This window comes from Gallinula chloropus (genome assembly GCF_964237585.1).
Source record: "Gallinula chloropus genome assembly, chromosome: Z".
NCBI classification, from domain to species: Eukaryota; Metazoa; Chordata; class Aves; order Gruiformes; family Rallidae; genus Gallinula; species Gallinula chloropus.
The window spans coordinates 89,782,164-89,803,818 of NC_140089.1; the positions used below are offsets into that span (position 1 = coordinate 89,782,164).

A 21,655-nucleotide genomic window follows, 5' to 3' on the forward strand; every position below is an offset into this window, starting at 1 on the left:
TTATTTTCTACCTTTGTGCTCCTTGGTCTGAAGAGCTGATTGTCCTGTGTGAGGTGTCGTGCGATGATTAGCAACCGCCAAGCAGCGCTACCCTTGTTATGCATGAGGCAAACCCTTAGCAGTGTGATGCATCGTGGTTCTTCATGGCAACTCCTTGGTTGGGAGCCCGGCACGGGGCCCTTTGCTTCGGTGGTGTTTGTTTATGCATGGAGCCTGCTCCCCGCAGCACTCGAGCGCAGCCGCGGCCCCGCTGTGGAAGCACGCGTGGTTGGGCCGCCTGCGGCGCGGCCCCGGTCCAGCCACTGCTCGGAGCGTCCCCTCCCACCCGTGTCTGAGCACGGGGCCCAGGCTGATTCCAGGGGAACTGGGGTTGGCTGAGGGGAAACCTTTGTCAGCCCAGCGGCGCTTCCCGGGCTGGTTTGCTCCGTGGGCCGCCCCGCAGGGGTCCGGAGAGCACAGCCCTTGCTCCCAGGGCAGCCCCACTGCGCGTCCTTTCCCAGGGGTGGGAGTTGCTTTGGCTTTATGGCAGCCCTGCGGTGCGGGGATGGACGGGACGGGGCGGTGAGTCTGCACCCCCTGCCCTGGCCCAGCACCCCGCGCTGTGGGGCCAGCAAGGCGCAGGCGGGCACGGGTCAGTGGCAGTCCCCCAGCCTGTCGCATGGGATCAGCCCAGTGTCGCTGCCACCCACACAGCCCCGCTGGTGTCCAGGGAGGGAGTGCGGGCAGCTCCAGCAGCCCCAGCTGTCTCCAAGGGTTTATCCCCCCTTGGATTTACCCCCCGTGCCCCATCCCGGCACCACACTCGAGAGCTGGGCTGTGCGGTGCCACGAGCGGACCCTTCCCGCAACACCGAGTCACCGACCGTGCCGGACATAAAGCCAAAGCAACTGCTAAACACACTTTACTCTGCGTAGGAGAGTGCCACGTGGGGAGCAGGAGCGCGTCTTCTAACGCGGCATCCGAAGTAACGTCGGTAGAGTGTTTATAGTGTCTGTCATTAAAGGTATATTAGAGATGTGCTTTCATTAGTGCAAAGAACCAGACTTTTATTTGGCCTTATACGGTAGCTCGTGGCGATGAAAGCTTTGTAATATAGTCTGTCTGGGGTTCTTTTTCCTTCTTTATCTGCCAAAGACGGTAACGGATACGAGGAATTTAAAAGGCTTTTTGTTTTTTGGGTCAGACAGTTGATGATTGTAACAGCGTCCAATCTTCCGGGAAGCTTCCCAGCTCCTTCCGCAATAAGCAGAGGTGGCATCTGTTCCGGCAGGCTCAGCCCACGCCGCAGCTCCCGGCCAGGCCTGGGGCGGCAGGCGGGCGCTGTGACACCCCCGGTGCCCCCCGCCGCCCAGCCCAGGGCAGCGGGCACGGGCGGCCGTGGCGGTGTTCGCTGCTGGGGCCTGGGGTGGGGGGGCCCGGTTTGCTAAGATTTGCCAAGGTTCTTGTACTATGAAATTTGAGGTATATTTTATTATGCCGTTTTATGTCATTTTTTAACTCCGTGGAAGGTGACACGTTGAACTGAGTGTAAGCTGAGTTTTTCAGACAAATAAAGTAGCTAAAGAGTGAATGTTATTTTATCATTAAAGGGTTTTTACTCAATGATTTGTGCCAATAGATGTCCTTTATCTTAATGACAAGTATTACATTGCTTTCAGACTTTTATTTATAGCTATCGATGTAAAACCCCCCCGATATGATTTGCCAAAGTTCAATAAAGGAGGAAAACGATGCTTTTGCTTCCTTGTGCCATGAGAAGTTCCTGTCTTTCTTCCAGGCGCCTTCCTCATGTCCGGCTGCTCCTCCAGCCCATCCCAGCAGGGCTCGGAGCGGAGCATCACTGCCGGCCCTGGCACAGCCTGTCGGCACGGCCAGGGAGCGCAGCACCCAGCACAGCCAGACCGGGCCCAAGAGGCTGTGTGGTGCTCAGGGTCTGGCCAAGCGTCAGCTGAACACCCTGGGAAAGGACCTGACCGGGTCCCAGCTCCTGCAGCGGCTGCTGGGTGTTGGGAACGGCACAGCCCTTCTCCCCGGTGCTTCCATCCCGGCACCCAGAGCCGGGTGGTGAGGGCGGGATGGCGGCAGCACCCGTGTTCATCAGCCACAAACGGAGCCTGGGAAAAGGCTCCGGGGGTTTTATTATCTGGCATCCAACCTCAGCCCCGATTTTTAACCCCGGGGTTAATGAAACCACCCAGGGGTTCCTTTCCGTGCCCCCTCCCCAGGTCCCTCTCTCACACGGAGCCGATGCCCCATTAATTAAATTGCCGCCGCTTCATTTACCTCTGCCGAGCGGCTGCGGGCGCACGCGAACGCCTCTTCAGTGGCTGTGTCACACAACAGCCCTAACGCTGTCAGTCAGGGCTCTTTTCCTCTGGCACGGGGTGATGGGGGCACTCCCAGGGCTGGGGGACACCCTGAGACCCCCCACGCTCCCAGGGACATCTCTCTGGGTGCCTCATGCTCCCCACGCCCAGCTACGGCCGGTCCCCGCAGGGGAAGGGACGATGCAGCCACACGTGAAACTGGCTGGCACAGGGGGAAAGAGCCCACCCCCCCCCCCTCCTTGAGCTTTGGCTGGACCCACTGGCTGTGCTGGGCTCTGCTGGGAGGGCAGGAAGGAACAAGCTGCTCAGGTGCGTGTTCCCAAGCCCCCTCCCCACCCAAACCGCCCTGGCAGAGGGGTCTCCTCTGGGAGAAGGTGATGCTGAGGATGGCCAGAGCGAGGGCCCGGGCTGGCTGGGGGTACCAGGGGGCAGCTGATTGCTGGGACAGTAAAAACACTTCAACAACAGAAAACCAGCAGAATAATGCTGCCCACAGAGGTCACTTCCCTTTCGCTCACCGGATGGGTCCCCCGGGAACGCGCTTCCCAGGCACTTAGCAGGGGGCACAGCTGGGAGGAAGGAACGGGATCGCTTCATCTAGCGGACAAAAGCCGCAGGAGGACCGGGGCGTGCGGCAGCTCAGCCGGGCTGCAGGGGTACAGCTGCTCCGGCAAACACTGCCCCTGCTCCGGCAAACACTCCCCTGCTCCGCTGCTCCGGCAAACACTGCCCCTGCTCCGGCAAACACTCCCCTGCTCTGCTGCTCCAGCAAACGCTGCCTCCACAGAAGATCCCCTGGGCAAAGGGATGGCTTCAGCCTGGCCAGTGCCCCCAGCACTGATGCCAACGCCGGCCTTGGTGGGCACCAGGCTGGCCGTGGTGGGCACGGGGATGTGCCGCAGCAGTGAGCGGTGCTGCAGACACTGGGCATCACCCACCCATCATGGGAGTGGCTGGTGGCACCCGGCATCCAGGGGTGCCGTGGCCAGGGCTGCACACACACCCAGGGACTGTGCTCAGCCGAGGAACCCCTGGATGATGGTCTCCTCTGCATCCTGCTGTCATCCCCAGAAGCTCCTGCCCCTGACAGCCAGCATCGCTACCTACACAGGGAGGGGAAAGAAGCAGCTTGGCTCTGCCTGCCCCAGGCTGTGCCCAGTGGAAAAACACCCTTCAGCTTCTACACACACACACACACACACACACACACACAAACTCCAGGGCCCAGCTCAGAGCAGCCTAATGGCAGGAAGCCATAATATATTAAAACAGTAGATTAAAACAAACAAGAACACTTTGGATCACGTTACACATCACTTTCCTCGCGCCTGACAACAGAAGAAATCAAAGGCAGTAAAAGACAATCGTAGACCATAATGGGCTAATAACTCCAGGATAAAAGTACTTGTGGGAGTTGGCTGCGAGGAGCCGCAGGATGCGGAGCCAGCCCGTGCCCCCAGCAGCATCCTGCCCGAGTGCTGCTCCTCCGCTGCCTCACAGATGCACACGTCGTGGGGCCTCAGTTGTGGGTGATGTTCACACGTTATGGATCATCCTTAGAAGTGACAGGAGGGCACAGGGAGGGCTGTGCTGCCAGTGCACTGCTCCTGTGTCGGTCAGTCGGTGGCACAGGGTTCTAGTACGTGTTGGCTCCTTCCAGGGGTACAATTCTTGTCCCTCTCCCAGTGCTGGGTCCCTGTTTGGTCTCCAGACCGGAGAGATGCTCACACCATGCTGTCAGCAAAGCATCTCCCAGGAGAGCAGCAGTGGATTAATGCTGACTCCATCCATCAGAGATCTCCCTGCTGCTCAACAGCCTCACGTAGAGATCCCCCTCAGTTTCCAATAATCCACCCACAGACCTCGATGATCCACAGGCTCTCCAGCTCCCCCGGTCACTGGGCAGGGAGCACTGGGAAGGAGCCAGCCTGGAGCAGGGTGCTTCCCCAGTGGCTCCTTGTCCCAAAGGAATGTGGCAGATGGAAAATGTGGCCCCACATACAGCTGCCTCAGGCACCTTCAGAGGGGGCCTGGACACACACCACAGCGAAGGCAGCGGCGTTTGCAGGGAAAACGGGCAGTGAGACCCTGGGGACGTGCTGCCTGCAGCCCCCTCCTCTCCCCTCTTTGGTTCTGAAAGCAGCATTTTCCTTCCACACAAGCTCTGCGTCGCAGGGAGCACACACAGACACACCCCTCTAACCACAGGCTGCTTCAGACACAGCACTCGGTGCTTGTTTACCACCATCCCGACTCCACGCTGGCCACAAAGCCGGGGTAGGGGAGACCTCAAAGCTGTAACCCCCTTTGCCACCTCCTGGAACCACGCTCCTCCTCACGGCACGGCAAGACCCTGCTGGTTCAGCAGGCGGCAACCCGGCTCCTAATTAAATTCCTGGCGGTTGCAATTAGCAAACACATCTGTGGGGGGCACCGGGACGTGATTTACTGCACACTGAGTCCCATCTGTCCCCACCACAGAGCCTGAGCCCCTCAGCTCAGGGCAGAGCCTTCCCAGCCACGTCACAGATCGAGCCTTTGGCTGAATTTTCCCTGGTCTGAGCTCTTTACACCCAGCGTGGCCCTGGCAGTTGGGCCCAAGGCCCCCAGGCTGTGCCACGCTGCTGGCTCTCAGCAGCTCCAGCCCTGTGGAAGTCCTGCTGGCACTGCAGGAGGTGCCCCAGCATCGCGTTTGGGCAGCGGTTGCTATTTGTAAGAGCTTTGTCCAGCCCCTGCAGCCTCCGTGCAGCCGGGATGCTTTCAGCTCTGCCCGAGTGTTGCTGCTCTCCGCCGCTGGGTCAGGTTTTCTGTGCCACTGGGGAGTGTAAATGTGTCTTCAGGAGCATTTCCGAGCGCCCCTGGAAGCCGTGCCATAAATCAGCGGGAGGCAGCGGCTCCTTAGTGCTTTGGGGATGATGTATTTTGACATCCAGGTAACGAGACAGAGGTTCCGCTCGGAACTCCGCATCCTTCACCGTGGGGCTGCTCCTGGGAGGGATGAGCCCTGGCAGCTGATCCTGGGGCCACTGTGCGCTACCAAAGGCAGTGGGGCATCCCTGGCCCTGTGACATTTGGGCCTTCTTCCCATCCCACGAGCGATGCACAACGGAGGCGACAGCTCCAATGTTTCCTCCCCACCTTATGGCCTGGTGATCTCTTGGCCTTTGGGGTGCAGATGTCAGCAGGCAGCCACCCCTGACACAGCCCCCGAGCCTGGGGGACAAAAGGCCCCACATCTGGGAGATGATCCATCTCTGTGCAGCCGCCTCAAGGACGCCATTCAGCCAGGCCAGTGGATGCAAATCAAACAGCCTTTTCCTGGCACTTATGGATGAGCTTGAATTTAGAGAAAAAAGGTGGATTTTAGACCTGATCCAAACATCACAAATCCCCATGCTTCAGATGCAAGAGCAGAACCTTCCTGTGAGGGTGAGGAGCTGTGGGAAAGTCACTTGCCCAGCACCCCAGGGTTGTGTTGCTGAAGAAGGAGCATCTCTCCAAGAGGACACAGGACACAGTGCAGCCCGTCTGCGCTCGGATGCCCTGATGGCCGCCTGACCCAGCCGGGTGTACGGACCCCTCGAGCTCCCGACCAGCCTGCGCTGAACAAGGTGGGAGGACCCGGCTGTCAGTGGAGTGGGAAAGGCAGTGGACACGTTACCTCTGCTGGGAGCTTCTCTTGGATCAGAGGGAAGGAAGGGAGCCCAGTCACTGCTCTCCTCCACGCTTCCCATGCTCCAGCCACACAGCTCGCTCCCCTGCCGCAGCCTAGTGAGGAGAGGAGCTCGCTAATGGATCTCCTTAAGCACACAGCAGCTCATGGCTCTGCTCTGGAATATAATCAATCAGGCACTTAATTTTTAACATAAGAAATAAGCTGCAGAGAGCCCGTTAATAGAGAACTGAATAAATTAACAATCACAGGTGGATGCAAACGTCGCACGAGTCTCTCTCTCCCCATCTTGAGCCCAGGCTTACCGGCAGCAGGCAGAGCCTGTCCCCCAGCCCCTCGCCTCTTCCCTGTGCAAGGCTGCACCTCGGCACGAGGGATCCACCTCACATGGATCTGCGGATTTCACATTCCTCCCCTCCCTCAACAGTGCCCTGGAGCCAAAGAGGCAGCGAGGAATACCCCCCCCCAGCCTGAGCACCCTCATGTACACGGGAGCTGCACCCCAAAACAGGCTTGGCCTGAGTTGGGCCCCTTCTCCAGCGAGTACCCCTGTGGGTGCTGCTCTCCAAGCCCAATGCAGGCAGGTTCCCATGGGAAAGCCTCTGCCCAGGGCCGGGAAGTCCTGGGGCAAAGTGGGCTGGGGGCACCCGGTCCAACTGCCAGAAGGTTCCGTACGCAGGCAGCTCTGCACCAGCACAGCAGCAGCTCTGAGTGCTGGGGACATCAGCTCCCAGAACCACGCACCAGCCCCAAGGCAGACTGCTGCTCACACACTGCTGCCCTCCGCTGTGGGGAGGACACCACCACCAAGGGCTCCAACTACAGACACACAGCTCGGGTGTTTCTTCAAAAAGTTTAATTGAAATCCCATCGTTATGGCATAGGAGACACAGTGAGATCATACAAAGTGTCCTGTTACATTACATGGAAGTCCTTGTTCAGTGTGAGACACGTGTGTTGGGCTAACTGCAAGCATTCCTACACATCCAGCATGGAACACACACAGCACTTGTCTCTCTGCTGCTTCCCAGCCCTCTGTGTGTGGCAGAAGGGGAAGCAAAGTGAGCTCTTGGGTAGTTCAAGGGAAACCCCGGCCCTGCTGACCTTGCCTGCAACACCCTCTTGTGCAGGGGAGCAGGAGGTGCGCTCGGACGCTGCCCACCCCCCCAAACATTCAGCACCGCAAGTGGAAGCTATCACAGTCTAAAATGCAGCCAGCAATGAGGGAGAGTTTAGAAAGCCCACAGAGAAAACTTCAACTAAACAAGAGGAAAGAAAAAAGAAGCAAGCAACACTGCAGAGTCAATCAGGAGAACAGCCTGATCACGAGCAAAATTCTTCCAAACAGTGTTTGCAGACACCTTCACTTCCCACGGGACACCAGGGGCTCTGCAAGGCTGCCTCAACCTGTCAGGTCAGCTCAGTGCCCCTACTGCCCGTCCCAGGGCAGGTATACAGGAAACAAAGTACTGCCAAGGGAGCAGAGCTGATCAGGGACAAGCCAGGGCAGGCTGCTGGCAGAGGCCCCCGGACACTGCCACTGCCCGGGCTCGGCTCGGGCACGGCTGGGTCCTGAGTTCGTAGCACCAAAGGGTCAGAACCTGCCAGAGGGGCAAACCCAACGTGGGACCCCAGGACGGAGGCCGTGGGCTCCCAAATGCAGCAGCTACGCTTCGCTGGCAGAGTGCTGAAGAAGAAGGCACATAAGAGGGTGGGATTCATCTCCCCTGGCGTTAAGACATGAGCAGGGTAGGTAACTCCCTCTGAGCCAGCCTGTCACACTCCCCCCATGGCCAGAGGCAGCCAGGCAGTGACCCTCACCCGTCCTGCTGCGGACACCAGACGAGCAGTTACCTCACCACGTGCACTGCAGCAGCTTTCTGAGCACCAGCAGCACCTACAGGACCTGCTCAGGCGGCCACAGGCAGGTGGGAAGCTCTGAAGTAAGGTGGGCTGAGTTCCACCCTCAGTTCCCGCAGTCAGGAATGCTCCCAAAGAGACAGCCAAGGGCAGGCAGGTTTCCACAGCAGCACAATTCCCACTGTCACCTTGATTTCTATTAAACACACGAAGAGGAGCTGCTGGCTAACTCCAGCTTGCCAGCAGGCTTGTGATGCTGTGCTCAGACAGACCGAGGTGTTAAGCAGCAGGAGAGCGTGACGTGAGAGGATCTGTTCCACTGAAGAGCCCCCCAGCTCCCACAGACCAGATCCAGCAGCTGAAAGCCAGAAAATTAAGCGATTTCCACGTTGCAGCCTGATAGCAGCAATGTGCTCAGTAATTATCTCACTTGTGGTTAGTGCACTAAGAAGTGTATTTTAAATACCTTCCATGACTGGGGACTCACGTAATGCCTGGTAATTAGTGCTGGCTAAGATTTTCAGGACTCTCTCCAGCGTGGAAATAAAAAGCCAGTCTGTATTTATAGTGTCACACAATTGACATGACGTTAACCTTCCCTTCCCAGCTCCAGCCACAGCTCTCTACGTGCTGGTGGCAGCCTGAAGGTCACTTACCCTTCAGCTCGCAGCAGAGGGGCACGGGCAGGAAGATGCTCACAAAACAGGCTGTTTTCCACTGACCCTGAAGTGCCAAGCAGGGCAGGGGGAACGGGGAAAGTTCTCTGTCCAAGGAGAGGCATAAGGCCAGCATTCCCTTCCCAGGCATTCTGCAGACATTTCTATTCTTTGCATTGACCCAAGGCTTTTCTGGGAGAAGGTCAGCCTGCCACACACGTGCTGAGATAACCCCACCTACCCCAGCTGAGCAAGGGCAGGGATCAGCTCTGCCTTCCTGCTTCCTGCTGAGGCAGCGAGCAGAGACCACGGAGGGAGGAGGAGAGGGAGAGGCGAAGCCCTGGCTTTGGGCTCCCTGCCACCCAAAGAGGCACAGGTTCTGAGGGTCAAGGAAGACTTCTTTCTGCTAAAGTGACAAGGGGCGGGGTAACACAGGCAGTTCTGGCACTGAGGAGTTGAAGCCTCTCACCACAGTCACGCTCAGAAGCTGCAGTATGGCAGTGGAGACACATCAATCGGCTCCTGAGATGCAGGAGGCCGCCCAGCAGGACGCGTGGCTCCGTGGCAGGGCCTGGCCCACACAGCATCCCTCTGCCATGAGGGTTGGAACAGGACAGAGCCCTGTCACACCACAGAGGCTACCTGCTTTTCAAACAGCCCTACCCTGGCAAGATCAGGGGCTCCAACTCCCCATGCCTCATCATTACCTCAGCAAATCAAACTGCCCGAGCAGCGTGGCATCTGCTTCTCAGCCATCACGACTGGCTGAGCCACGACCTGCGCTGCCCCAGGACTGGCATTTCAGTGCTAATTACATCAAGTAAACATGAAAACCCATGAGCTGACAGCTAGGCTGCTACCTATGGCTCAGTGCCACAGAACTGTCACAGCTTTGTCCTCCCTCCTCCTGGCCAGGAGGAGAGGTCCCTGTGCGAGAGGGGTTGCTGTACTTCTGTGCCAAGCTCAGGCACGCTGCTGGCCTTTCAGAACAGCTCCCTCCTCTCCCCAGACCATCTGGGTGCCCTGGGTGAGGGCATGCTGCCCTGACAAGGGCTGGCACCCTACAAACCCCCCAGCACTGGGGAGCAGATTCAGCAGTCCTGCCTGCCAAAACACACCTGGAGTTCAGCTGGGATGCACAAGCACACAGCTGTGGGCGGCAGGGCTGCCTGCTCTGGGGATCTGCAATGTAAATGACTCCTGACTCATCACCTCAGCTTTAAATAACAGCATCAATTAAGCAAGATCAATTGTACCTGTGGAACCCCATTGGTACCCCACAGAAACCACGGCGCTGTGGCACAGTAGAATGCACAGAGCAGATCTATAAACCTTCTGGAGAGCAAGCCTGACATCCCAAATCTACTCAACCAACCAGAGGAAGCCCTTCCCCATAGCCAAACAAGCCACTTGGCTTAGAGGACACACTGCTGGTTTGAAGCACTGGGCCTTCTCCACCTGAGCTCGCTCCCCAGCAGCACCCAAGCAGGCTTGCTCCCTGCACCTTACACTTTACAAACGCTTTCCTGCAGATAATGAGGGGTTTTCCTCAGAAATGTAAACAACTCTTGTGTGTTCTACTACTCCAGCTAAGCTTTCACTGGAAGTTTCTGGCAGGAGGAAAAAACCAAACCAAAACAAAGCCTTATCTTTATGTCCTAAAAAAATTATACAGGGTATTTAAAAAGCATTAGAAGTCACTTTTCTTCAAACCCATCTGGAAAGATCCCTCTCAGACTGGTGACTGCGCTGGCTATCCTGTACCTTAAGCATAAACAAGCCAAGCAATCGTGTGCTGAAGTTAATGCACCCGTGAGGAAACTGCATACAAATCAATCCCTGCATAGGAAACAGAAGCTACTCTGTAGAAAAGGTTCTGGAAGTTTCTCAGTGCGTACTCACGGGCTCGTGCCAAGCCCGGCCAGAATCGGATGAAACCAGATCTTCCCACACCTCACATCTTACTTCCCTGGTTTCTACAAACTCTTCTCAAACAAAGAAAACAATAAGGAAAAAAATAAACCAAAACCCAAGTCAAGTTCTGGCTGTTACGTGAGATGAACGTCAGAGGGGAGAGGTTGGTCAAGGGCTCCTTCCCTCGCCCCGCGCCGCCGGGGCAGCTCCCCGCACGCCCTGCGCTGCTCTCACAGCTGCTGGTTGGTGAAGAAGGCTTTGGTCTCCCTGCAGACCGGGTTCACGCACAGCGGGCAGCAGAGCGTCAGCTGCCGGGAGCAGATCTCGTTGGACTGGATATGGGAGCAGACCAAGTCTGCCAGAGCCTGGAACACAGCGAATTGAGAATCAGCAGTAAGCAAACCTGCCTGCACAGCACAGACAAACCCCTTAGCGTTCTTCCTCTTACACCCAAAATACTTCAAAGGACAGGAGGATGCTCATAGTCTAGTTGGAAAGACACAACTGCAAAGTTCTGCAGCAAAGGCCATACCTTGGAGAAGAGGGGATTTCCGTTAAGGGACTCTGCTCTCCTGATATTTTCAACTCCACACTGCATGAAAAGTGAGGAGAAAAAAGTTCAGACAGCTGGATCCTTCCCCAGTTAGCCACCCCCCAAACCTTCCTGCCTACTTCATTCAGAAGCTGCCCCAAAAGGAGGGAATTAAACACAGTACAATGTTTTGTAACACAGTAAAAACCACTACAACATAAAATCACAGAATCAAAAGGTTGGAAAAGACCTTTAAGATCATCAAGTCCAACTGTTCCTGTCCTAAGCTAAACCATTTCCCTAAGTACCATGCCACTCTGCTGCCAAAAATCAGCGGTTCTTTCTTAGCAGTGCCTTAAAGAGTTACACCTAGAAAGACAAATTCTCCTGGTTTGCTCTGCTAAAAACCAGACTTAAGCCCATTCAGATTCATTGGCAATCTCCAGAAAAATAAAATTCGCCCCACATCACACAGCAAGAAGCAAATTCCCAAAGAGGAGAGGTAAATTCAGAGCCCCACTGCCCCAACAGTTAGAGAAACTATGGAACATTCACCTCGTTCGCTAAAACTTGGGCATACTCAATATCCAGCTCGTAAAGAGTTTCAATGTGGTCGCTGGTAAAGGCTATTGGGACCAGCAGCATGTTCTTCTTGCCTCTCTGGCACAGCCCTTTAATGGTCTCATCTGTCTGCGGCCCGAGCCAGGGCATTGGTCCGACCTGCAGGAAGAGGGGGAGGGCAGTGAAGAGCAGCAGCACCCGTTAAACCACCTTACCACCAACACCCACCTTTCCTTAAGTGGGGCAGCACAGGCAAGCAGGGAGCCAGCTGTGTGCACTCCCTGCTTTTGGCAGTACCCCTCGCTTCCTCCGTTACAGCTTTTATGAAGACACCCTGTCCTGTCACTTAACCCCACAGGAGCAGAGCCAGGGCTGGGCCCAAGGAGACTCTCACCAGAATAAATGAGTATGAGCCTGAAGACATGCTGGTTTGGGTTCAGTAAACCCCTGACCACTACTGCACGGGGTTCACTGGCTTTCTAAAGAGGTTCCCATTCTGTGCCACAGTGTCCTTTCCCCTCTGCTGGCCATGAAGCATTCTGTGCTGACAGGTCTAACACCCTTGAGACACAAGGTGTGACATGAGCCTGGTAAAGCTTATGCTCCTTGCTCATTGCAGCAGTAATGCTGAGTACAAGGTAAGGCAAGCTGTCTTCATCAAGAGTTCTGGATTAGGCTCATATCACTACAAAGGATGCTTATACCACAGTGAGGACTCTAGAAAAATTGCTCAGAGATCCTCAACACCTTAAAACTCCAGGGATGCTCAGCTCTTCCTTCTGATGGAGGAAGACAAACACCAAACTAGGTGCTATGAGATCACCTGTTTTCTAACAGACACACCAAAAACTCTACTTCAGAACAAAGTAACATACAAAAGAGGGGAGAGGCTGTGGGTGGAGTATCTGGAGAGACTGAGCTGAGTAAAAGATGGGGTTCTGCTCTAGCAGAAATGCTTTCTGGGAGTGGGAAAGGCAGAGAGGTTAGGATCTTCTTAAGCAGGAAGATCATAAACTCCATCACCTGGAGGCGACGTGGCGGGTGGCTTTACAGCTTCCCTGAGCACATACCTTGGACTGCCACACCAGCCTGTAAGGGTTGGAGTAGTTCAGCTTCTCCATGACTCTCTGGACTGTAGCTCCCACTTCCTGAGGGTATGGATCACCACGGTTCACCACCTTCAACACAAAGCACCAGACCTTTTAACTCCAGCGAACAGGTTTGGGCAAAGACCATCTAAAGACATTGTGTGCGATGTGGCTGTGCCTGGGATGGGCCACATCGAGTGCCTGGCCTACAGTGAAGAAAAAATGCTCTTCCCCAAAAAAGCCTACAATGAAGTCACTTTACCAGCCTTTGAGTGGCAGCTGACTTGCTCACTGCCACCTTTCTCTTTGTGTCTGGCTGGCACTTCCCCAGCTGTGGCCCTGCCCCACAGTGTGTGAGCTGCACACCTTCCACTCAGCCCAGGCAGTGTGACTCTGGTCTAACAGTGACAGAACTGGAGTAACTCACAGACATGGGCAGCGAGTGAGCTGAGAAGAGGATGACCACATCTTTCCTTTTGTCAGGTGGAAACAGGTTCAGCTCCTTCTGTATGTGATCGGAGAAGCACTGTTCAGAAACAAAATGCAAAGACCTGGGTGAGAAACAATGAGAGGCATGACATGACCTCAAATGACCAGAGACAGGCAGCTTCAGCACTCCCAGTTGCCTTAAGAACTTCAGAATCCCTCCTGGTATGTGCACAACAACAGCCAGAGACACCATGTATCACGTACTGCCAAGTACACAGTGTCACGCAGCGCCCAGTGCCGACACACCACGGGCCCCTGGGAACTTCTGATCGTCCCAGTGGTGTGAGGATGCTGGTAACACACTGGAAGAATGTGACAATTCAACCCAACTCCCCTCCACCACCACCCAAAGAGTGTTTCCATGGCCATGGAGGGCACAGGTGTGCAGCTGCTGGGGCAGGGGGAGAGAGGAACGGCGAACGGGCTGAGCACAACCACCTTCTCTTGTCCAGCAAACCCCAAACTAGAGCAGCTCCCCAACAAGGACAAACCCCACCATTTTCTCTGCACAGAAGGAGCCAGGAGGTTTCCCTTAACCACCTCTGCTATGGCCTGTGCTGTGCCTAGAGCTCCCTCTCTGCTGCCAGGCCAGGCTCTGACAAACCAACACACACTGGTGCATGTCAACCACAGACCTGCTCTGAGCAGGCCCAGGGACCAAGGAGCTGGAGAGGCCCCTTCCAGCCAGCCCTGCCACGACACGACTGTGCTTTTAAAGCAAGAGGTGCACAGTGGCCACTTCCACGCGTTATCAAGCCAAAATAACCATCTTTCTGCTCCACACACACTGGACAAGGCTCATTTCATTACCTTAACTAAAGTGTACCCTCAAAGCAAAGCATTCCTTTTATTCTTCTCAGATATTTTTGTTAAAACTCTATGAACACAGCCCAAATCAGCAAAGAGGTTCATCTTTCAGTTCATCCTGTAGCTAAAGGTCTTGTGAGCTTGTCAGAAGCAAAGACTTGATCCAAGAGAAGTGTTTCCTCCACAGGTTTCTGCTGCTTAAGGCTATACTGTGTGGAACTCAGTAAACAGCTGTATTTACGGAGCTCTCTTGTTTTAAAGCCAGCTGGCAACACAAAGATACTGAGTTTCTCCTACAGCAGCCAGTGTGGAAAACCCCAGGGGATGTCAGTTTGATAAGGTATCAGTCCTGCCCCATTCCCACCTCCTGCTCTGATCACCCACTTCAAGGGCTCCCCCACCAATCTGTACCTGAATGAGGAGGGGGTGTGTGGGCCACCGGTCGATGATACTCCACTTCATCTTCGGCTTCTCCCCTCTCTGGTTATAGTAGCGATAGATGGCATTTAAACTGCTTCCTGCAGGGCAGAGAATTCTAACTTCAGACAAGGCATCAGTAGTGTATCAGAGGAAAACAGTTTCCTAGCAAGGTGTTAGAGTGTTTTAAAGTGCCACGTGTTTAAACCACAATGGCAAATCAGAACTGGGAGCCCCAGATGGGAACAGTCATATGGAAGCTTATACAACATAACAGCTGAGAACAATTTGCTCAAGCATTCTGTAACTGAAGGACAACTGTTGCTTTAGTTCCCATGAAGAAAGCTCAGTCAGTTGTGTTCCTAAGCCTTCAGTCTGTGTTCCCTCCCAACAGTGGCAGCATACAGCTTCAGCCCTACCTCAGGTTCAGAAGGACAGCGAACACAGAGGCCCTTGAGCTGGCAATGCAGCTGGGGAAGGGGCGCTCTGAGGGGGCACTGATGCTCTGAAGAGGGCACTGGCACTCCGAGGGGGCACCAAGGAAGTCACCTGGCTCTCTGAGGGGGGCACCAGCACTGTGAGGGGGGCACTGAGGGGGACACTGGCACTGCGAGGGGGGCACTGAGGGGGGCACTGGCACTGCGAGGGGGCACCGGCACTGCGAGGGGGGCACTGAGGGGGCACCAGCACTGCGAGGGGGCACCGGCACTGCGAGGGGGGCACTGAGGGGGCACCAGCACTGCGAGGGGGCACCGGCACTGTGAGGGGGGCACTGAGGGGGGCACCGGCACTGCGAGGGGGCACCGGCACTGCGAGGGGGCACCGGCTCTCCACGCCGCCCCTGAGGCTCGCAGCCAGGCGCTGCTCGGCCCTGTCCCGCGGCCCCTCACCCGTGGTGGAGCAGCTGTACTGGGGGTACTGGGTGAAGGCGATCGCCCTCTCAACGCCGTCCCGCTCCATCTCTTCGATCGCCTCCTCGGTCAGGGGATGGACGTAGCGGAAGCCGATGTAGTACTTGTGAGGCGCTGCCAGCACAGGAGAACAAATTGCAGAGGAGGCCCCAGGAGCTCTCAGTAACACAGCATTGACAAGCACAGACAGACAGACAGACTCAAACAGTTTAAATAACCTCACTGACAACTTTCTGGCTACTTCTCAAAACCACTGTCACACAAACACATCTTTCTCTGGCCGAGTGTTTTCCTGGTACCTCACTGTGCCCTCACTGGAATTTAGCAGTGACTGATGCTATGGTTTGCTCTGCAGGAAGCATCACGCTTCCTCTTTTCCTCAGTTTCACAGAGGTGTGGTTTCCAGACTGTGACATTTTACTGGGCAAGTCCTGATGTAAAGGGTGTGTCGGTAAAAAGGCATCACTACAAGATGCTACATGAACACTACTACACCCTGACATACGTGCTATGGCTTCCTGATGACACAGCTCAATTCCACCACAGAAATCACAAATCAGATGTTCTAAATGCCCCAGTGTAATTAAAACTCCAAAACCTTTGGAAAGACAAGGCCTTGTTCATTCTGGCACACAAAGGGAAACACGCTGCTTGAGCAGTTGCACTCCCTAAACTCTGAGACATGACTGGGGGCAGTTCTGTGTGCCAGCACTGAGGTTCTCTGCTCCCCTCGGGGAAAAGGCCCTGCACCTTACAGACTCCAGCTGCCTACAGGGCATTTCAAGGAAATTCCAAGGATGGGTTTAGCCCTTTCATGCCCCAGGTGCCATCAGAGAAGCCATCACAGCAGGATGGCTTCAGTGCCCCAAGGATCCCTGCGCTGTGCTGGGGTGTTCCAGCAGAATTCCCAGGCACCAGCCGCTTGCTCCACGTGCCCTCCTTTCCTTGCCCTCTAGTCCTATTTCTGCTTCAGCAAAGACCCAGCTCCCTCGCCCTTCCTCCACTACTCCACCTTTCCCCTCATCGTTTGATGCAGATGTGATGCTCCTTCACTGGCCCCAGGTATCCACACAAACCCCTGATGCCTTGAAACACTGCCTTTTGGAGGCAACAGCCTCCTCCCCAAGGACAGCAGTTTTGCTCTCTCCATTTCTCATCTCTAACTGCTGGGGTGCTGGCTCCAAGGGTTAGGCAGCATGGTTTGGTTAGGGGGAGGCAGGGCACATTTTATCTTGGGTTTTGGGGTGGCTGGGTTTTTTAAGCAGAGGACAGAAGCTCTTAGGAGAACAAAAGCAGTTTCTTTTCCAGGGTTTCTGCCTCACTAGCTCTGAAATAACACTGAACAGGTTTCTGAAGGAAGCAGATGTCTCCACTCCATCCATTTACAGAGGATTTGGAAAACAGGTTTAGTCAGCCCCAGTTCTCTGCAGGAGGCAAGAGAGCTCCAGGCTGGGAGCAGGAGAATAACCACCCAGCTTCAGGGACCTGGAGCCAGCAACCTCATCCACAGAGAAACAAAATACTGACTAGCAAAGACAGCAGGAGTTTAACCTGGGAAAGGACATGCTGGGAAAAAACAGGGCCAGCTTGGAAGCTTCCTGCAGTGCTCTGACAGGATTAGGTGTTGTCCTGGATCGTGGGCAGCAGAGCTTCATGCCTGTGTACATACTGGTTTTGCTGTTAGCCAGGCAGAACTGCTGGGAACAGAGTGACATCCCTTCCACAAAGGGCTGCCAGTGAAGAAATAACATGGCCCACTGACTGCTCTGCAGCCAAGGGCACCTCAGCTAAAATACAGCCGGTAAGAAACACTAAGAAATGCTGAAACTACAACCAACAAAAAGCCACCAAACAGTGTAATTACCACTGCAAGTCATCACCCCATCTGATGCCAGCAATGAAAACCAACCCCCCAACAAGTGGAATGATTTTCTATCACCCTGTTTGTGTGACTTGGTCTCCCAGACCACTCATCCTACCCTGCTTGTTCAGAGGGAGGAACTCCTGTTCCTTTTCAGACACCTGCCTGTAACAATAAAGCTTCATTACAAAATGATATTGTTCCTAGATTAAATGAGGCTCTTCATTTACTACTAGATACTGGTCTCATTGCTAAAGTGTTAAGCCAGCAGATTGATTAGGAGGGGATTTCAGAGGTGGTAACTGATCCTAAGAGGAGCCCTTCCCCAACTGCAAACTCTGCACCCCAAAAGTCCAGAAGAAGGTAAAACATGAACGCAGAGTATTCCTGCTGTGCCACGTGTTTGAGGTGTTATCACTGCAGCCTGTGAGTTACTCATTAACGGGGTGCAGTGCTCAGCAGCACTACCTGCACACACGTGGTGCTCCCAAGAGTGTTAGCTCGCCCCAGAAGCACATCTGACTGCTCCAAGCTCTTGTGAAGGGACCCAGTGCTCCCCAGTGCTGTGAGGTCACTCCAAGCCCTCAATGCAGCTGTCAGCAGGGGCTGCAGCACGTGCTGCACAGGGTTGAGACCTGCAGCTACCCTTAGGTAAGGAGAAGGTCCCCAAGTGACTTATCTGGTGCAAGAACTGCACAGAGGCAGGCGTGACTGCCTGAAAAGCCATCATGGAACAAAAGCCAGGGGAGTGGCAGGCTGAGACAAGCAGATAAACTTTCCAAGCTTTATCTTCAGAACCTGCTGCAAGCCTGACCCTTCGGGGGCTCCTGCTGCTACACACCGCTGCCTTGGATCTGCAGCCTGGCGCCGGTTTGGGGTCAGGCTTTGACTCTGCTCCTCTTCCCAGTCTACCCAGTGTGACTATGCCAGAGCAGCACGCAGCTGGACCAGAGGAAGCTCCACCATGAATGCACTTAACCCGGGTGAAACACGACTCGTGGGCCAGCATGGTTGGGGGGTTTAGGATGGATGCGCTGCCTCACAGCGGATTAATGTGACACCAACGGCTGCAGCTGTCTGTCTGCACACCCAGCCCACTGCAACTGCTGGAGCCCTGGGTGACAGGACCTTCAGGGAAGCATCTGCCCCATTTCCCATCACACGAGTGCCAGCAGGTAGCTTGGCAGAGGGTGAGCAAGGCTCATAGAGATTCTGTGGTTTGGAGAGGAGGGAGGGAGGTGGTATTCACCTTTCCAGTCTGCTATCAGCAAGGCAGAACCAGCAAAGAGAGCATCTACTCCCACCCAAGCCAAACGGCCAGGCCTTATCTCCTGCTCGCGTCCTCGGGTGGGGCTGCCGCTATCACTGGGCCAGGCCCTGCGAGTCCAGCTGCGAAGCCTGGGCTGCTCTGCAGGCCCAAAACCAGGCCCCACTGGTGTGCAGCCTGTTGTTTGCAGCTGCAGACTCAGACAAGCTCCAACAGCTCTGGCACATCTGAGCAGCAACGGCAGTGGGGGGTGTATCAGGGGGCTGAAAGTCTGCCTGCAGCTTTGGAGAAGTCAGACCCCCACACCGCCCACGCTGTTACCTCTCCTTTGGGCTCAGGCTGGCACAACAGAGACAAAGAGAAACGACTCCATAGCGTGAGGTTCTGGCCTCAGAGCTGCCCTACACCAGACAGTCCCTGAGTGGGCCCTGAGCAGGAAAGGGCACTGGCAGAGCAGCAGGAGCAGGGAATGCCCCACTCTTCCCCCAGCCCTGACAGCAGGGTGCTGCGAGCAAGTGTGCTGAGAAGGTGGCTGTGTGTCTCACAGCAGGAGATCCCACCCCTGGTGAAACTCAATAGCACCAGCAGCAGAACATGAATGAGAAGGAAGCCCATCATTGACAGGCGTGTTTCGCTCAGCATGCACAGCCTGAGAGGATCGCCACTCTCCCACTCCACCTCTGTGTCAGAGACAAGGGAGTTGCAGGAGAAGACACCCTGCAGTGACACCCACCAACACAGGCTCCTGTCACCCGGCTTTAGCCAGCTGAAGGCAAGACATTTTACCTACCACGATCACAGGACTTCCTCCTGTGAGCGAAGGGGAGGAGGAGTGCATATTTAGGGGGAAAGCCTGGCCTTTGGCAATGACCTGAGGGTGAACTGAACCACCTACTCCCCAGGCCCTACTCCCTCTCCATGACCCAGGCAGCAGAGGCCATCAGTTTGGGCCAAATGCCCAACTCCCCAATGGCTGATGTGGATGCAGTGGGCCCACAGCACCTATGGGTGGATGTTAAGCTAGTTACGCTGGGGACAGGCAGGGATGGCAGCTGGACCACACACACGGGATCCCAGAGGGCAGGTAAAGGTTTGCTGTTGGCTTCTGGTGCTGCGCTGGGCTGCTGCGGGTTGCATGAGTCCAGAGAGCACTCTCAAAGAAGAGTCATTCTCCAGTGGAGACACAGCACAAGCATTTGCACGCCTGGGGACCCCGTGCTTCTGCCTGTGTTTAAGGAGGAAGAGCTTCTGCAGTACCTTGGCCATGACTTCCCAGCGGGGCTGAGAGCACTGCTCACACTCACAATAAAAACTGCTTGACAAGCGCACCCTTGCAACACAGGAAGCCAACTACACTTCAAGAGGAACAGCAAAGAAGTACCAGTGCGAGGGGACATGCTGTCCAGCAGCTTCACCATGCCTTCCCCCTGCAGCGCCGTCCACTTCTTGATGGGAGACCCGCCTCCAATCCTGCTGTACTGCTCCTGGATTTTGGGCGTGCGGCGTTTGGCGATGAACGGTGCCAATTTACTGGAGCATTCAGAGGGTATGTGCATTAGTGTCACGTACCACAGCCCAGGCCACCCCCCAGATCTCCCCAAACTACAGCTCACCAGCACCCTGTGGGCTGTTTGATGCACCCCATCACCCTTCCCAAACCTGCTGGGCGCAGGACACCACAAATTGCCATTAGAAGAGAACAATTTTGGCACTGACCGGTCCCAAGGTGAGACTGGTCTTATGAAACACTGATACAGCTGTGACAGCAGCACCCAGCACTGCCTGTAACACAGGAGCTGACAGCATTGCTCACTTTTGAGCTGGAAGTGTCATCAGATCTCTGTCCAGGAAGAGACGAAGTAAGAAGTCATGCACATCATCCAGCCGCTCGGGACCTCCCATGTTCAACATCAAGATTCCTGTCTTAGGTTTCCTATGGAAGGAGAAGATATTTCAAACCCTATTGAACACTGCTATTATTGTTGCAATAAAACAGTCAGCTTATCCTTCTGCATTTGTCCTTTGCAAAAGCAGCATCCTATTTAGCAGCTCACCCTGCTTGTGCAAAGCCCATGAGCCACAAGCATGAGTAGCCAGAGAACAAGTATTTACATGATCTTTACTTTCTAAAAAGAAACCACTGCGCAACACAGAGTTCAACTGGAAACACACCAAGAAGTTATCTCACAGCTGAAGGCTGTAAAGGAGCTTATAAAACAGGGTCTAAAGAAATAGCTCAGCTGAATGCCAGCTGTAGATTCCAACCAAACCAAGCAGCAGCTCCCACAAAAACCACACAGGGCTTTGTCTTCATTACTGTGGAAACACATCTCATCTCCTAAAGCTGCAAAAGCAACAGAGAGCCATTCTACCCAGAAAATAAGCACAGGGTTGGTTTTGTTTGGGTGTTTTTTTCTCTATGCTGTGTCTCCTATGCAGGTCCAGCACACTGTTCTGAGGCTAACATCATGGTATCAGCCTTTAAAGGGCCAGCTCTCATCCCAGGGAGGGAATTCCCCATTGCACCAGTTCTGTAGCCTGAGTGAGCCCAGTACCCAGGAGTTCTCACCCCCCAGTCAGGCAGAGTGGAGGTTGCACAAGGAGCTCTGCCATCCTCTCGTTAAGCCAAAGTCTTACAAAGGGGCACTGAGAGGAGCCCAAGCCTGCCCTGATGGGTCGGGACCTCAGTTTCCATCCCCTTCCTCCTGGAACATCTATCAGGAGCTTGTGGAATAAACCCCAAGAAGCAGGAAGCAGAACCTCAAATAACAATAACATCCCAATGTTTGTTCCTGTGCGCTGCCTCGGGCCCTGCCGTGGGGCACTGTGTCCTGCAGAGAACCAGGCAGGCAGCCCTCGCCCCTCCGCAGCGCCGGGCAAACAGCAGGCTCAGTGCATGCAGCCAGCCAGATAAAAGCAGTTACACGTGCACAGAGCCCTGGGTCAGGCCCCACAGCTGCCACACTTGACTACCTAACCAGCTCTGCACGGCGAGCAGAGCAGCGTCCCGTATCAGGGAGGGGCAGAGCCAGACCCCCCCACTCACCGCAGGTCTGGCTGAAGCTCAGGCTTTGTGCTCTCCGTCACCGCGGCCGCCGTCGCCTGACCCCTCCATCGCACCGGGACCCTCAGCTGGCTGCTGCTCCTCACCACTGCAAGAAAGACCACAGCACACTGGTAACCTTGCACTGGGCAGAGGGCTCCCTGTCCCCAGGCAGGCACTGGTCCCTCAGCAGCCGCACAAGCACGCTTGGCAGCGCTGGGCCACCTGGCACTTTCTCCCTGGAATCGA

The 21,655-nt window shown here is 55.2% G+C and overlaps 1 protein-coding gene across 3 annotated transcripts; it reads right to left on the reverse strand.

Annotated features, from left to right (window-relative positions):
- Positions 1–10,164: 10,164 nt before the first annotated feature.
- FECH (ferrochelatase) lies at positions 10,165–20,289 on the reverse strand. Of its 3 annotated transcripts, XM_084278859.1 has the most exons (9): positions 20,177–20,289; positions 19,745–19,893; positions 15,215–15,349; positions 14,319–14,425; positions 13,039–13,137; positions 12,594–12,701; positions 11,518–11,682; positions 10,963–11,022; positions 10,165–10,795 (listed from the first exon to the last, which is right to left on the reverse strand). In XM_084278859.1, the coding sequence occupies exons 1-9, from the start codon at positions 20,272–20,274 to the stop codon at positions 10,661–10,663; spliced, it is 1,056 nt and encodes a 351-aa protein (XP_084134985.1). In that variant the 5' UTR covers positions 20,275–20,289; the 3' UTR covers positions 10,165–10,660. The 3 variants fall into 3 exon arrangements, with proteins under 3 accessions (XP_084134985.1, XP_084134987.1, XP_084134986.1); XM_084278861.1 differs by lacking the exon at positions 13,039–13,137; XM_084278860.1 differs by lacking the exon at positions 10,963–11,022.
- Between the last annotated feature and the right edge of the window lie 1,366 nt (positions 20,290–21,655).